Raw genomic sequence first — 16,045 nt, 5'->3', positions numbered from 1 at the left:
CACTGACTCAGTGAGGAGAAATTTTAGATATTACAACTAGTGATGAAACGATTCAAAAGAAAAATCCGATGTTTATTCCAACAAAAATTCCCCTTACCGATTCTACATCCGATTCTGACAATATTTATAACACTGCTAATGATCTTTCGGCTAATTTACATCTAATCATATTTTTACTCACCTAAAAAAATCACTGGCTACAGAAGAAAAAACAGGCATCAAAATCCTGTGTAGAGTGGGCATGTTTAAAAAAAAGGAACCGAAAATCAAGATGGTATCCCTGGTAATTTAAGGGTTGTTTGTTGGAGATCAGCTATAATCAGCTGCGACAAGGAAGAGGGGAGAAGAAAATATACAAGGACATTGGGAAGAATTACTCCGATTTCGATCCTCAATTCTACTCGGAGTCCAACAAGGACTTACAATTATAACTATGCAACAAATTCTCAACCCTCCGTCTTTTATGAACACACAAGAATATTTAATCAGGTTTAGAATATAATTGCATCTATTTATGAGAGGATGTTCACTACTCAGGAATTAAATACTAATGAGAACTGCTCAGGAAAAAGAGAAATGAACTCTTCAGATTACCAATTCCAAAAAAAAAAAAAACAGGCCAGCTAAAAAATTTACTGGATTCATATCACTGGTAATAAGTACAAAAAGAGAGTTGATGCTGTTCATAAACGAGGGAGAGTAACCTGAGGATTTGTGGTGGAGATATAATTATAAGTCCATGTTCGACTCAGAGTAGAATTGAGGATTTGCATCGAAGTAATCCGTTCCTACTTCTTTGTTGATTTCCTTCTCCCCCGCCACAGTTGATTGAAGCTGATCTAATGAAACGTCATCACAGGTAAGCATCCAAACATTCTTCAAATTGTAAGTGTTGCTTTGTTGATCTTCTGTTTCTTTTTTTAACATACCAAACATTTTTACGGCTTTTATCACTAGAGATCACTGTCAAAGCTATAGTGAGTGGTCCTTGCTCCTTTATACTCTTGCATTTTCAAAATAGGGAGAAATAATTAATAGAGAGGAAAAGATAATAAATGGAAGAGAGTACGGATTTTTGTATTTGCTCCCTGCATATATGTTTTATTTTTATTTTCCAAAGCTGTCAACATTATTATTTTATTCATGAAGAGAGAACAATAAGTATAAAATAATCACTAGTGCATGAAAGGCGAAGGGCAACTCTAGAAGATTTGATGTGGATTTATACCGAGTAGTCCATTAAAACTTCAACAAGATGTTATTTATTAAATTAACAATGGAATTTAAAATTAATATTATAAATTAATGTATGTTTGAGTTCTCTTAATTATTCATGTTTCGCCCTTAGCGGCCCTGATGGTTTCCAGGCGGCGGTGGAAGGCCTGGAATCCGTTGCAGATGTAGTCATCTGTCATGGCGTCCAGTGCCGGCTGACAGTGGGTTTGAGGGCCTCGGTGTTTGGATGACTGACACCAAACAGGTGTTGTCAAGGGATTGACATCAGGGTTGTATGGGGGGGGGATAAGTGTCAAAAAAAGTGTTTAAAAGAACTCAACAGTCTCTTGTAATGAAGTAGATGAGTTTCTTTCATAGCTGGTGTCAAAAGTGGCCTCTCCATAACCACAAGGCTCTTTCCAGCCACTTTTTTGATAACTTTTTGTACAGTATGGTGTAAAACCCTAAGATCTCTTGTATGGACTCTCATATATTTGAAGGGATTAAACAAGACTCTTTTCTGTAACTCTTCCGGATCCAGCTTGGCCTTTTTGACAGAGACATTCTTCCTCTCCAACGTTTTGGACTTGCTGAAGGCACAGACGGTGGTCTTGGAGACGCCCAAATACTTGGAGTGTACCAATGGAAATCTGTCGATCACGTTCAAGTGTCATTTTCTCGACTTGTACGTAAGCTAGAGAGCTCAGGTTTGTTTGTATCCGAAGTAGCTTCTTGGGCTACAATTTGTTTGTATTCAAAATAGACAGAGTCATCTGCTTTTTCACATCATCAATTGATATATTTTAACACCATAATTAAAGTGTACTAAAGGCTAGTGTTGTGTTGATCCTTATTTAGAACTGTAGTCCCGTCCAGTTCAGTCTCGGTACGCTCCAGCTCAGTCCTACGTATATATCAGTCCTATAACAGATAAAGCTCGGTCCTTGATGCCATCCCTCAACTGTATTTCTCCTTTTTATAATCTGTTCTAGGACGGAGATTCCGAAGGACTAACGGTCTTAGGGACTGATAGGACCTATGATTGGACTGAGTAAATAAGGACCGACACAGCAATACTGAAGGCTCCTAGCGGACAAAAGAAAATGTTGCTACGACCCATACTTCGTACAAATATTGATCACGTGGTCTTCTTTTCGCCACTTGGGTTATCAACACTGAGTAGAAATTGCTTTTAATGCTTTAGTTTACCTCAACTACTTAGTGCTATTAGTAATACTTGTCCCAAAATCGAATACTCAAAAAATAAAAAATATGAACAACGATACAGTTGGGAATATTAAATTCAACCTTGAAGGATTGTAGAAAATCTCTTCCTGCTTCTCATCATATGAAAGAGTGAAAAATAAAAAAACTTACACTCATAATAAATGGTCTGCAGCCTGCATATAGCAAGGACGATATGAGAACATAAAATAATTATAGTAACATATCGGGAACATACTTCCGGAATTTATTATTATTTCTTCAAAATATATGGTTACTGTTGACTGTGTATATTGTACGAAAATAAGAAAATCTATGAATTGATATGGGTTGGTACATAACCAGACAATATTATTTAAGAAAGTGGAAAATACATTAACAAAATATAACATTAGAACATAGCATTCTGAGTTTGGATTGATATCAATTTGAAGAGTAATAACAACCATGTCCCAAGACCAAAACACGCACAATAAGAGGCCAAGTGAGACTTCTTCCATTGATTTGTCAAATCATTCAACAACTAGGAATGTCATTAAGAGAAATCTTCACTGATGAATCAATGAGGAAGGAACACACTCATCTGAATAAATATTTCACACTTATTTATTCATTCATATATCTCAAGGATGTATCAAATGTTTTGTATATAAATAGAGTATTTATGAGATGGTTTTAAAATCTTCATAGAGCACAGACGAGGACTTTTTAAATTAAAATAAATAAGATATAAATATGCACATACATTAGCTATAAAAACTCAGAATAAACTCTCAGATACACTTTTTTCCTATGATCTTCATCTAATATGGGTGAAATAATTTTTTCTAAACGCTCTCGATCCGCTTTCCGTGAGAGATGATCACTAATACGTGATTCCCTTAGTTCTTTGGCAAGCTTTGGATCTTCTTCAATCACGCTCCAACAATCTTCTTGACTAAAGGATACATTCTTTTTAATACAGTCATCATTTGAGTTATTTGATGGATTTAAGTAATGCTTGGACCATTCAATATTTATAGCTGCAAGTCGTTCATGTAATTCTTTTTCTCTACGAATGTCTTCTTCGTTATTTGAATCCTCATCGGAATCAGAATCTTCTGAATTGGCTGACAATAAAAATTCCTTGACCCTGGATGTATTTGATTGAGATGTCCTTGCCTCAGGCTTTTGTGATATGGGGTACGTTAAACCAAAATTATCCTGAAAAAAAAAAATAGAAATGTAAATTAATTAAGAGTGAATGAGGAAATGATAAATATTTATATTAATTATTTATTAATCAATCTAAATTGGGAATAAAATATACATTGACTTGAAATGCAGGATTTTTTTAACTAGTGTTGTATCTGGCCTTATTTATGGCTGCGGTCCAGTTCAGTCCCATTTTTTGGTCCCAAAGAAGGCAAAATCGAGCGCTCGGGATTTTTTCTTTTTTCCAATTACAATGGGTCACAGCTTTAATTTAATTTAATCTTAATCGGGTATTTACTTCATTTTTAATCCGGTCTTCAATACTCTAAAATTTTAATAATCGGAACTTGACAAATATTAATTCAGCAACCTTTTTAATTTCAAGTTTGTATAATAAGTAAGTTAACCAAGTTCTATGTATAGGTATCAAATCAAATATACCTCTGAAAATTATACACTTATATTGTATGCATATATAGGCTTAGTATGAACAAGATCATGCAAAATTATAGTATCTACGTTTTCTAGTATATTATAATTTTAAAAAAATTGATATTTTTTGCAAGATATGTGCAATACCCTTAATACATATTTAATATACCTTATTTGGCCTCATAAATGATCGACATTTTTAAGATAAGTTCCAAGGACCGATAGGACTGGACTCGATCGAATTTAACACAGCAATATTTTTAACTCAATCTATGTTTAAATTTAATAGTAGGACTCTACACCCTCAATAATTTCTTTTATTTACGAATCTTTTATAATAACTTTTTACTACAAGGCTTTATAATACTACTATAAAAGTCTAAAGCTGAATTATCTTGATAATTCCGAGAAAATGACTTCCAAAGTTTGCATAATAGTTAATTTCATTGTTTAGTTCTTCACCAATATATATATTGACAAAAATTTATAAAGAATGGACTATTGCAAATCGTTAAATAGATCAATTCACAATAACCCATTACCAGTATCTTAGGGCTGGGAGTAAGTGTTAGATAGAACAGATAGAATTTTCAGAACTCTAATAATCAATTTTTTACATGAATGTTATCGTTTTGTTTAATATTTCTAGAATAATATTTAAAAAAAAACACATTATTATCAACATAAAGATTAACTTAATGTGTTTAACTTTTATGACAAGATATTTATTGAATTCGAAATCTTGTTTAAAATCAGGAATAATTCAAACTTAGAAATAAAATAATATCATAGATAGATTAAATGAATCTATTTTATTCATGTAATAAAATACAAAGACTATCGATAGTCCCCTCAGTTGTCCAGCCCCAGAACATAGCTAATGAACTATTTATTGGGGTTATAAATATGGGAGAATCCCACATTGAACTATTTCATAATATAAGCTACATTTAATTAAACGTTTAATACTCTTTAAATGACCATCAGTCGTTTTAAAATTTTGACGATTTATGCTTCGCAGATGATACATTATATACATCAATAGTGATGAAAATCGTATGTATTTTGAGCATGTTAACAGTAAAGAAATCGAAAATTAATATAGTAAGCCTAACAGTCTGAAAAATTGTTTTGGAGGAGAGGAGATTAGCTCTCTTGACGTTTCATTAGATCAGAAACAATCAGCTGCGACGAGGGGAAAGAAGGAAATAAACAATAACATTGTTAAGAATTGCTACAAAGTCTATCCACATTTCCATTCAAAGTCCAACAAGGACTTACAATTACAACTCCACAGCAAATCCTGAAGGTTACTCTGTGTCTTTTATGAGCACACACGATTGTTCAATCAGGGTTTGAATATAATTGAATGTAGTAGGAAAAAAAGTTCACCACTCTTTAGTTAAATAATAATAACAGCTAATGAAATCAAAAATGTATATCTTCAGATTACCAACAAAAAAAGGGCCAGCTGAAAAATACACATCACTATACATGAATAATAAATTATGCCCATGGGGGACCCACGGGCTCGAAAAATAAATAACCTGGGCACTATTAATGATATTGATAATATGAATAAATATGAGTAGGACTGGCTTAAAATGTATTCTTCTTAAAAGTATAAAAAGAAATACTTAAATTTGATAATATTTAATATTTACTAACTAGATTTTGCTCAACGATAATTTCCGGAGAACTGAGAAATCATTATGCATACCCTAACTATTGAAAAATTAATTAACTACTTAATAGTATTCTATTAACCATTACTAAAATTTGGAGGAAATTTCTAAGACTTCCATAGTAGATATGAAGTTTGTGAGTAAATTGCTATTCTGAGAAGTTTCATCATGATATAAATTATCGAGGATGTAGGGTCCCTTTGTAAGTATCAAATATATAATTTAACCATTCACATACTTTAAATTCTTCCGGAAGGTCCCCCCAAGCTGATGGTGACTCAGGAGACCCAAACTCCAAATCGTCCCAGTCATCATCTTCGTCACAACTGTCGTCACTACCAAGAGTGCAAATTTTAAGTTTATCACAGACCTCTTTCTTTTCATTTGGCCCGTCCATCTTCTTCGTTGGCAATGATGATGATAATTCTACTAGATTCGAGATTATTCGATTGTCGTCTTTGTCAGGAAGAGTCTCTTTTTGTGGAGGCAAAATAATATCATCGCCAGATGAAATGTCATCTTCTTCAGACGAATTGTTACTAATACATGATCTGTAAAAATATAAATTTAAGTATGGTAAATTAGTATACAGGAATAAAAAGAAAATGATACTCTATCATAACGGAGTCAGAGAATAAATTAAGACGTGACAGGAATTATTATATAAAAACAAACTATATATTCAAGTTGTTTAACAAATTTAACAATGACTAAATCCCAATATTTTGTTTAGCTACAAAACAAAACTTTAAAAAAGTAGATTGATTTATAGATAAATAAAACAAAACTGAATTATTTTTCACAAAATATAAATTGGATTAGATATTTTGTATTCTTCGATTAACTATCACCCATTTAAAAAAAAACATTCTAATTAATCCTTAGGAGGCATCGATAATTGCATTACTTAAAGTAGCAAAAATTTATAGCCACAATTTCATATAGGACAAGTAAAGTCTCCTAAATTAAAGTAAGAGTCTAAATTATAATGACCACTAGCAAAGGATTACCCAGCGTTCCTCAGACCAAAGAGAGAGCAGGAAATCACGAGTGAATATTATTTCTTCTTGCTGTTTAAACCCCTTTGACGCGGCCGAGTATTACAATTTATGTATTATGAATTTTAAAAAAATAAACTGTATTATAAAATTTAAAAAAACATAGCAACATATATTCATAAAAAAAATGTCTAGATGAGAAGTTCATCTTTTATTTTTGTCAAAAAATTGCAAAGTCGAAATTCACGAAGAAAATTACTAAAAACTTTTTTTCACTAATTTTACGGAAAAGTAGTAAATGGCATATTTTGGAATTGGAATTTGTACTTGTAAAAAAAAAAAGTAATGGAGAATAATGTCGTCAAAAAAAAAGAACCTTCGATAGCTGGTTCATTTTTGCAAATATTGTAATGTCCAAAATGCATTGTTTTGTGGCATTTTTTCTTACAAATTGAAAATTGACGTTAGATGAAAAAAAGGAGAAACAAAATGAAAAATTATTCCAAAAATGATATTTCCGTTAAACAAAACTTTTGTGTCAAATTTATATGCAAAAGAATCTCCAGACCCATTTCTAAAAACTTTATTCTATCTACGAATCTATTATTCCATTGGAAATCCATTTTGTCGCACCTGAAAAAAGCGAAAGTGCAATTTTCACCGATTTCTTTTCTTGCCCATAACTTTTTTTGATTTTGAATTAATTTTAGAAAATTTCCGTATTCGTATAGTTGTTTTTTTGGATGCCAGTCACTTTTTGATTTATAACTCAACCCCTTATCTAGCCTTTTTCAGCTCCAAAAACAGTTTCTGTGTTTTGGCTATAGAATAAGCCCCACTAAAAAAAAAATCTGCAACCGCGTCTTAGCCTGACAAGGTTTAAAAGAGGCATCCATGCAAAAATTTCAGCCCCCAAGGTTCAACTGTGTAGGCACTCATAAAGGACAGATATACCCAAACTCAATTTTATATATATACAGATTATTTGGTATCTCAACTTATCCAAGAAATATGAATACAACGCTTATAATTGAATCAAATATGTCTATGAAATATTGGGATGTCGTTGCTTTAAAGGAAAAATTGCCCAACTGGACATTTCCAAATTATTCAGGTGAAGCAAAATAACATGATTTACTCTTTCAAATGTATATTATCACCAGAAAATTAAAGTTCTGTCAGAAAGGATAGTATTAAATTGATAGAAGGCACAATAAGAAAAATAAATGAAAAACTTATTTTTGCTTACTATGAGTCATGAGAATACAATGATCATACCCCCCGTGACTAGATGGGATATTTTTATCCTTAAGCATTTATATTTACATATATGATGTAAAAAACAAACAAAAAACAATGACATTTCTCATTTCCTTGATTTTTGTTCAAGATTGTTTTTGTGATGACACACAAGATATTTACAGATATGTATCGTTAATTAGTTATAGAGTAGAATCCAGTTAAGGCGTGAACACTTCATACAAAATACATTAAAAATGGACATTTAATAAGTCCCAAATAAGTTATTTAATAACATAATTAATAGATTTTGATGGTCCGTAGAGATCCGACTTAAGTGAGAGGGTTTTACTGTATATTAATCGATTGTAATTAAATTAAATTCCGAAATATACCGTATAATCATTACATAAATCAAAATGGAATATAATTTCAATTGACACCTTTGTGTGCGATAATCGTATTTATAAATACGTAATAATAAAATTATTTAATTCCCAGCACGCAGCTGATAAGGTATTTTATTTATTATTTGAACGAGTGTGTAGATGGGGGATCTCACTTTGTAGCTAGCTATTGCATCAGAAAATTGAATCTTACGTATTAACAAAAGGAAGAAAAAAAAGTGTAGAACACTCTACGGTTCAATTCCTTACTTTATGGGATTCATTTATTTCATTTATGTATGTAGACATGAATATTACGAGCCTTTTCATGTGGCGTTAGTATTGGTGATGGTCGTTAGGGGCATAAATAACCAAGTTTTGTAACAATCATTTTATCACCAAAATTAAGAAAAATACTAGACGTCCAAATGTGACCAACAATTAAAAGTATATAACTCTCTACCCAAAACATATTCCTCTAATGCCTCGTACTATTATATATCAAACACTAATGTCTATTATAATATTTTATTACTAAGTAATAGAATTTTCCATATTGTATATAAAATGACAAAATATGACTATTACAACTTTGCTCCTCCCTAATCGATCCAAAAATAACAAGTGTACAAATTTAGCCACATTATAGGGATTTGCAGTTCTTATTACTCGGATTTAATTCAAATGTCAGTGTTTATTATAGACATCAAGTAGTATTCAATGCAGGTGTTTAGTATATTTATATTTTTAAAACCATCTGATGAAGTTTCATAAAGACTTATTCAAAATTCGTTCGTTCTATTTCGTCCAAATATCAACTATGAGCCCCCAAGATGAATTGTTTTTTTAATAGATAGTTAAGGTGCCCATTTTTATATTCAATGGCTGATTATTTTCCTATTAATTGTTATACAGCTTGGTTGTTTAGGTACCCAAAATGCCCAACATAAACAATGATAAGTTCACGTGAAGACACTCTAAAGAGACCAGTGTTGGATTGGTCTAAAATTAAAAAGTCCGTTCCTAATAAAATTTGTCTGTCCTAGGACCGGTCCTTATAGGTCTTTTATAGAAACTACAATAGCTAAAATGAAGTAGTTTGAGTCACTGAAGTTTCATTATATTTTTTTTTTCCAAAAATTAAATTAAATTAAAAAAAAAAATTCCAAAATTTAATTAAATTTTTTTTCCAAAAATTTAATTGTGAATTCCTATGGGTTTTTGAAATTTTTATCGGAAAATTTTTATATTTGAAAATTAATTTTATAAATTTTTCAGGGAAAAAAATTCAGTTCTTTCTTAACAGTTTTGGTTTTTAGAATTTTTTTACAAACCATTAATTTTTTAAGAATAACTATGGACATTGGAAAAAATATTCCAAAAAACTTAAAATTTTGTAAATAGCTATCGATTTTGAAATTTTTCTCTGAAAAATTAAATATTTGAATTTTTTTTCAAAAAGTGTCATCATTTCTGAACAGATTTGGATTTCTGAAATTTTAGAGAATAGCTAGGGTTTTATTGTTTATAAAAAATTCTATAATCCCCCCCCCCAATATCCTGTGGACCCCCCTGATAATTCATAACCTCTTTCAAAGAGACAAGATACCTAAAGTTAAAAGTAAGAAGTGTGTGGCTAGAACGTATTATTATACGTTAAAAGCTATCATTCATTATTTTCTTAGTTCTTATATTTTTCAATCCTAGCTGGGAATGAAGTAAATAAAAAGATAGCTCGGACCGTACTCCTGATGTATCTGTCCTTAGGACAGCTATAAGGTAAAAGATCGGGCCCATAAAAAAAGGGGATGGGAAAAAGACTGATTAGGAAATCAGTCCTAGGGCTTATTGAACAATAATATAGACTTTTTGATATAAGTACAAGAATAGCGGGTAGGGAGTCCTATATCAAATCAAAACGAGACAGAATCTGAAGTTTTAAACACTAGAAAGAAGAAGTCGAATTACAGTCGAAACATTCAAATTACTCTGTTGCACCATTTTCTTGGTTAAATTTTACACATTTCATAATGATTTCAGTTATAATTATTTTTTCAAATCCTATCGAGTTTAGCCGGGAATACTAGTGCCGCCTATGTGCAGATAAGCCGTGACGAACGTTTTAACAGTTAAAATGATAATTATTCAAGCTCAAAGAAAAGTTTATAAGAAAATGGTACCATGGAGTAATTTGATATTTCGACCGAAATTCCGACTTCCTTTTAGTGTATACAATTTGAGATCATGTTAGGTTTTGATTGTATATTCTTGCACATGATAGCAGACCCTATATTAGTAAAATATTTGTAGAAAAGGAATGGTGCCTTCCACTTCCCATTTGGGATCAAATAGTACCTTTTATGTCTCAAGTTTTCCTCTTGAAAGCTTTTAGGCTTGAACTCTCGCGCATATGGATTAAGACAATGCATGGGAACAAACGATTTGGCGTCTGGATTTAATCGAAACACTTTGGCGGGTGTGGGATATGCATCCAATATGTGCGATTCTCGATCATAAGTCACGTTGACTGGAGTCATACGCCCATTCGCGCAATTGAGATACTCATAATTACCAGATGCCTAGAAATAAAATAAAATAAAAGATTCGGATTATTCTTAGAGGGATGAAAATGAAGACACGAGAATATAATCATGAGGGTGAACCAGGAACAACAAGTCATATAGTTCAATGACCACCTGCTGCATTATGCATTAATGCATAATGGAGTAATGAATGGGTGAAATTAACTCCGATCCATGAGTAGGATTATTCATGACGTCATGGATACAATTATAAACATCAAGTCACGTGACTCATAATTACGTCACAAATTCCTTACATGCGTTGTCGTCGTCGTCGTCGTCAAACTAGGCTGCTTCCAGGGCCCCCGGAGAAAATCCCAGGCATTTACGAAATGACTGTTGAAATAAGCACGTTGATGGTGGTGTTGATAACTTCCATCCATTTTGCAAGTTATACTACGCACACGATGTCCGTTTAACTATCTTTTTTATACTCTTCTTATAAAACAAATTACAAGTTTTGTGACTTTTAAGGTTAGTCTCGTTGCTTCTCGATTGCATATTTCATGTGAACTGAAGTTAAATATGAAGGAAAGGAAATTAATCACAAGAATTCCTGCCTTCAAAATTCATTCTCTTTCTTTCTCTCTCTTCCTCTATATACCTTCTCTAGCTAGCTCTGAGCCCCCTTCATTTACGCGCGCTCTCTCTTTCTCTCAAAGGTGCCAAATGGAATTTACTATATCGTTATATTTCTAGCTATTAATCAACGGCTATCTGTCACTTAGTTTATTTATGTCATTTAATAGCTGAATCAGTGAACACAGAAGCGAAATCTTTATTTGGCGTACAGATATTTTGACTGAAGTGCAAAATAATTTTCTCTAATTTATAAATTAAATGGCGCAAATTGACGCTTTAAAAGCTCATACCTTACCCGTTTCAAAATATAATTAAACTATATGCTGTTGAAAGTTTAAGCATTATACAATTATCATTTTAATACAATATGTAATATTTATTTCTAATTCAACTCAGTTTTATAATGAAATACATATTATACATATTTTTTATAATGAAATACATATTATGTATAATATACACTGAAGATAAAATGTAGCTAATTCACAATTCAATTAAACTTTTGGAGAAAAAAGTTAGCAATCGAAGAAGTTTATATATTTAATAATTAATAACTCAGTTATTGAGGAATTTTGATGTAATTTGATTTAAAAAAGTACGGAGTAGGAAGTTCGTATGCATGGAAATTTTTCGGAACCATGTTAGATAGAAAATTGACTTGTTATCGCTCATTTGCAGAAATTGGCTCGGATACTTATTGGCGTATATAGTACTTTATATATTTGTTTTATTATAAAAATTGGGTTAAATTAAAAATATATAATATATATATTTCACGTCATTTAAATGATAATTGTTAAATGGTTAAACTTTCTATATATAAAAATTTAATTATTTTTTAAGATGGGTAAAATTTGAGCGGTTAAAGTTTGAACTTACAATATTTACTTTATAAAAATGAGAAAATTCTTTGCACTCCCGTCAAGCCCAAAAGAAGAGCACATTCCATGTTCATTTCAATGTTCTCTGACTGAATCTTCAAAAACAATTAAAGATATTATATACAATTCATTCATGTAAAAATGTAATGCTGTCACATCTAAGAAAGAAAAATAACTTGTACTCGAACGGATACACTTGTTAATTAGAGTGAGTTAATACTACAATCATTCATGATTTGATGGAATCAGTAGCCTATTTTTTTTTCTTTTAGCCAAATAATAATCAATAATTAACTAACTTACACAAAAAATACAAATATCAATAGTTATATTTATAATTAGGTTAGAACATTAATTCGTTACCAGGGGCAGTAAAAATATTACGCCATACCTTTAAAACGAGTCTATGAATTTATATTTATTTTGAAATAAAATGTTGCAAAAAATATACGCTTATTCATGTCTGATTTTTATTTCGCAAGTAGCTGCAGAACTAGATCATAAGCTGTATTCAAACACAAAGTTGTATGTAATTTTAAATAATATCCTTCCATTTATCCTTGGCTAAATAAAGTTTTATTTGTAGTGTAATCCTTGTTTTCGATGTGGTACCCTAGATATTATATTATTATTAATATTGACGTCAATGATTACGACACAAATGAGTTTGACATTCGAAAGATGCCTGAACATATTTGCCAACAAATACTCTATCAAAAAACACCTATCAAACTAGCTCATTAAACAGAGGAGGAGAGCCCTCACATTCTTTGTAGATTTAAATAAATTATATGAACAAAGACTTATTGAATTGCTAATTATTTTCAAATTCAATTCATTGTTTCTTAACAACTGCATTGAAATTCATTAATCAGCCAACGTTTTGAACGCCGACTTCGATTGTGTCTTTTAAAAGAAAAATGGATTATCTTACCTCGATTTTTTTTTTACAAAATGGCCAAACTAAAGATGATGTCTTTGAAGGGGAAACAGAGAGCTCTCTCTCTCATCACTGATTCACAATTAATAGATCTTAAAAACATTTGTATTCCTCACAAAAATATAATTATCACTAATTGTAGATGTTGCTAAAGATAAAGCTTTTTTTTGTAGCATTTTATATTCCTTCCTTTCATAAAACGTATCTTTTTAGGGACTGTTTTCAATAGTAAAGTCTTCAAATGAACTAAATAGATATAAATAATATCAGTCTTTAAAATGTCATAAAATGTTCCGTTATTAGTTAGACTACCTTGTAATAAGTTACAAAGCAATTTTGAATCCCAGTTATGAGGGAAAATCATTGTCGACCAGTATGATTTCACTAAAGAAAATAATCAATAGTATATAAGAGAAGCTTCCGCATAAATTGCATAAAACTGTTGTTATTCAATGATCAAGTCCAGCTGTCTTTATATGTAAAATATATCCGTCAACAAAAATTAGATAAATGACAGAGCTGTACTCGAGACCAACATTTCCGAGATCAAGTCAAGTGCAAGGCCACCTGGTTCCGAGTTCAAGTCAAGTCAAAGTCTAGACTGGATGCTCTGATCGATTATGATCAAACTTGGTATAAAGATGATTATATATGGTCAAAGTAAGACGTAATTCAATTTTTTGAGGTCAAAGTAACTAAAACCCTGAAAAAATGCATCATCGACCATAACTTTCTAACAAATTGAGATACATTGATATACCTTTTTGATTTTAGGGAGAGGTTTTGCGTTCTATTGAGTGCCCATTCTAGTTGATATTTAATTTGAATAATAGATGTCAGTTGGAAAATTTGATGTTAATTATCATTAAAAAAATCAAGAGCTCAAAAGAAAAGTCGTAACAACGGACTTTTTCTGCTACATTATTCGAACCTCAACAGTTAGACCTTTCAAAATGAAGAGATTTTGTGAATCTAAACGTTTCTCCCAAGTGTTTCCACCAAGTTGACTATATATATTGTCACCTTGGTTTTCAAGTAACTTCACAATTTTGATGTTGTCCATTTTGCAAGTTTTATAACAATGAAAGTACTGTTTTCATTAGTATTAGGGAAAATAGTAAGCTATTGGGTGTCTAAATGGGACTAACAAATAAAAGGACTTATAGTTCAATTACCATGCTATATGTATGTATTATACATACTTGTGGTAGTACACGGCATTGCCCGGAGTTATTAGACGCTTATAAACATTCAAACTTTGCTTTAATAATATAGAATCTTCGGTAATATTTTCCACTTTTGATGAGCACACTCACACGTAGCCAGGTACACACTCAATATTTGTACGTTTTCTTCTCAAGAATTAAAAAAAAGATTTCATGAGCTTTAGCTCGTTGCTAAATCTCATCTAAAGTCCCATTAATTTTTTTTTAAATTTTATATAAAGTACTTCCTATTTTTAATAAGGGAGAACCTGAGGATGAAGCTGTATCGTCTACAAAAGCGACAGCTTCTACTGCAAGGCCACAATGTGCAAGAGGCTCACCCGAGCGAAGGTGCTTCTGAAATTCATCAATTCTTACACGCACGTTTCAACCATTTAGATAGACGATGTCGGAGAAGACCATCCGTATAGCGTGTAAAGCAGTTCTGAAGCGTATGAGAGCTGGAGTTGCCGCAAATGGTGGCCATGTGGAATGAACTGGCACTCGTTTCAAAGTAAATTTCCCGCTGATTGTAATGGTGTAAAAATATGTTTCGAGAAATAAATATTTGTGTACTTTCATTGCTGTTGAAGTTGTCCTAAGACTTATGTGTCACTCTGTAGATATTACCCTAAAATGTATGATAAATATTTTATTGTATCGTTATACAATCTTACTTCCGTGTGGTACATAGATAGATACAAATTAACTATTAATATGGAAGTAATAAGATATTTTTCACTAATTACCCAACTTTTTTCGTCCATAATTGATCAAAAAATAATTTTAATTGTAAAAATCTCACCACATTATAGGGATTTTTAGTACATATCACTGGGATTCAGTGTTATCATTGGTATCAAGTAGTATTCAATGCAGATGTTAAATTTTATCTTAATCATAAAGCCATTTCATTGAGTTTTATCTAGGTTTATTGGAAATTTGTCCTTTTATGTTGTACAAAATATCAAATTTGAGTCCCCAAAGTGTCGTTTCCTTCAATCATGATGTAGTTTATGACCAGCGGCGTCCACATAATTATATTTTGAGGGGGGGGGGGCTAGGTTTTTGGGACTTTTTTGAAAAACAAACCCGAAAATTAAATATTTGGGGAAAAAAATTTGAAAAATTAGATAACATACATTAAATTTTTTTGTAAAAAATTTTAAAACCATAGCTGTTCTCAAAAAGTTAAATTTTTGATGTGTTTTTTTTTCTTCAAAAATCACAGCTATTCTCAAAAAAAATTAAAGCTGTACATTTTTTTTTCAAAACTCCACAGCTTTTCACAAAAAATTAATTTTTATCCAAAAAAAGTTTTAATATTAAATATTTTAAATAAAAATTTCAAATATTAAATTTTCTAGTAAAAGAAAAAGTTCCTTATTATTTTTTATATTCATCCCCTCCAGCCCACGCCTTTTTTACGCCCCTGATGACATTAGTCAGTACACACCGCCATATAATTTTATGGCGGTGGGT

The 16,045-nt window shown here is 31.3% G+C and overlaps 1 protein-coding gene and 1 long non-coding RNA gene across 2 annotated transcripts; both read right to left on the bottom strand.

Annotated features, from left to right (window-relative positions):
• Window positions 1-2,665: 2,665 nt before the first annotated feature.
• LOC121119655 (uncharacterized) lies at window positions 2,666-12,521 on the bottom strand. Its single transcript, XM_040714390.2, has 4 exons — window positions 11,213-12,521; window positions 10,729-10,952; window positions 5,989-6,301; window positions 2,666-3,642 (listed from the first exon to the last, which is right to left on the bottom strand). Exons 1-4 carry the CDS (start codon window positions 11,336-11,338, stop codon window positions 3,190-3,192), a joined length of 1,116 nt encoding a protein of 371 aa, XP_040570324.1. The 5' UTR covers window positions 11,339-12,521; the 3' UTR covers window positions 2,666-3,189.
• Window positions 12,522-12,866: 345 nt separating this feature from the next.
• Window positions 12,867-13,489, bottom strand: LOC139905688 (uncharacterized). The gene is made up of 2 exons (XR_011780692.1): window positions 13,353-13,489; window positions 12,867-13,031 (listed from the first exon to the last, which is right to left on the bottom strand). It is a non-coding gene; the product is annotated as an uncharacterized lncRNA (long non-coding RNA).
• Between the last annotated feature and the right edge of the window lie 2,556 nt (window positions 13,490-16,045).

This window comes from Lepeophtheirus salmonis, chromosome 6 (genome assembly GCF_016086655.4).
Source record: "Lepeophtheirus salmonis chromosome 6, UVic_Lsal_1.4, whole genome shotgun sequence".
Classification (NCBI taxonomy): domain Eukaryota; kingdom Metazoa; phylum Arthropoda; class Copepoda; order Siphonostomatoida; family Caligidae; genus Lepeophtheirus; species Lepeophtheirus salmonis.
The sequence above is the reverse complement of the archived record's forward strand: the minus strand, read 5'-3'. Positions and strand labels throughout refer to the sequence as shown.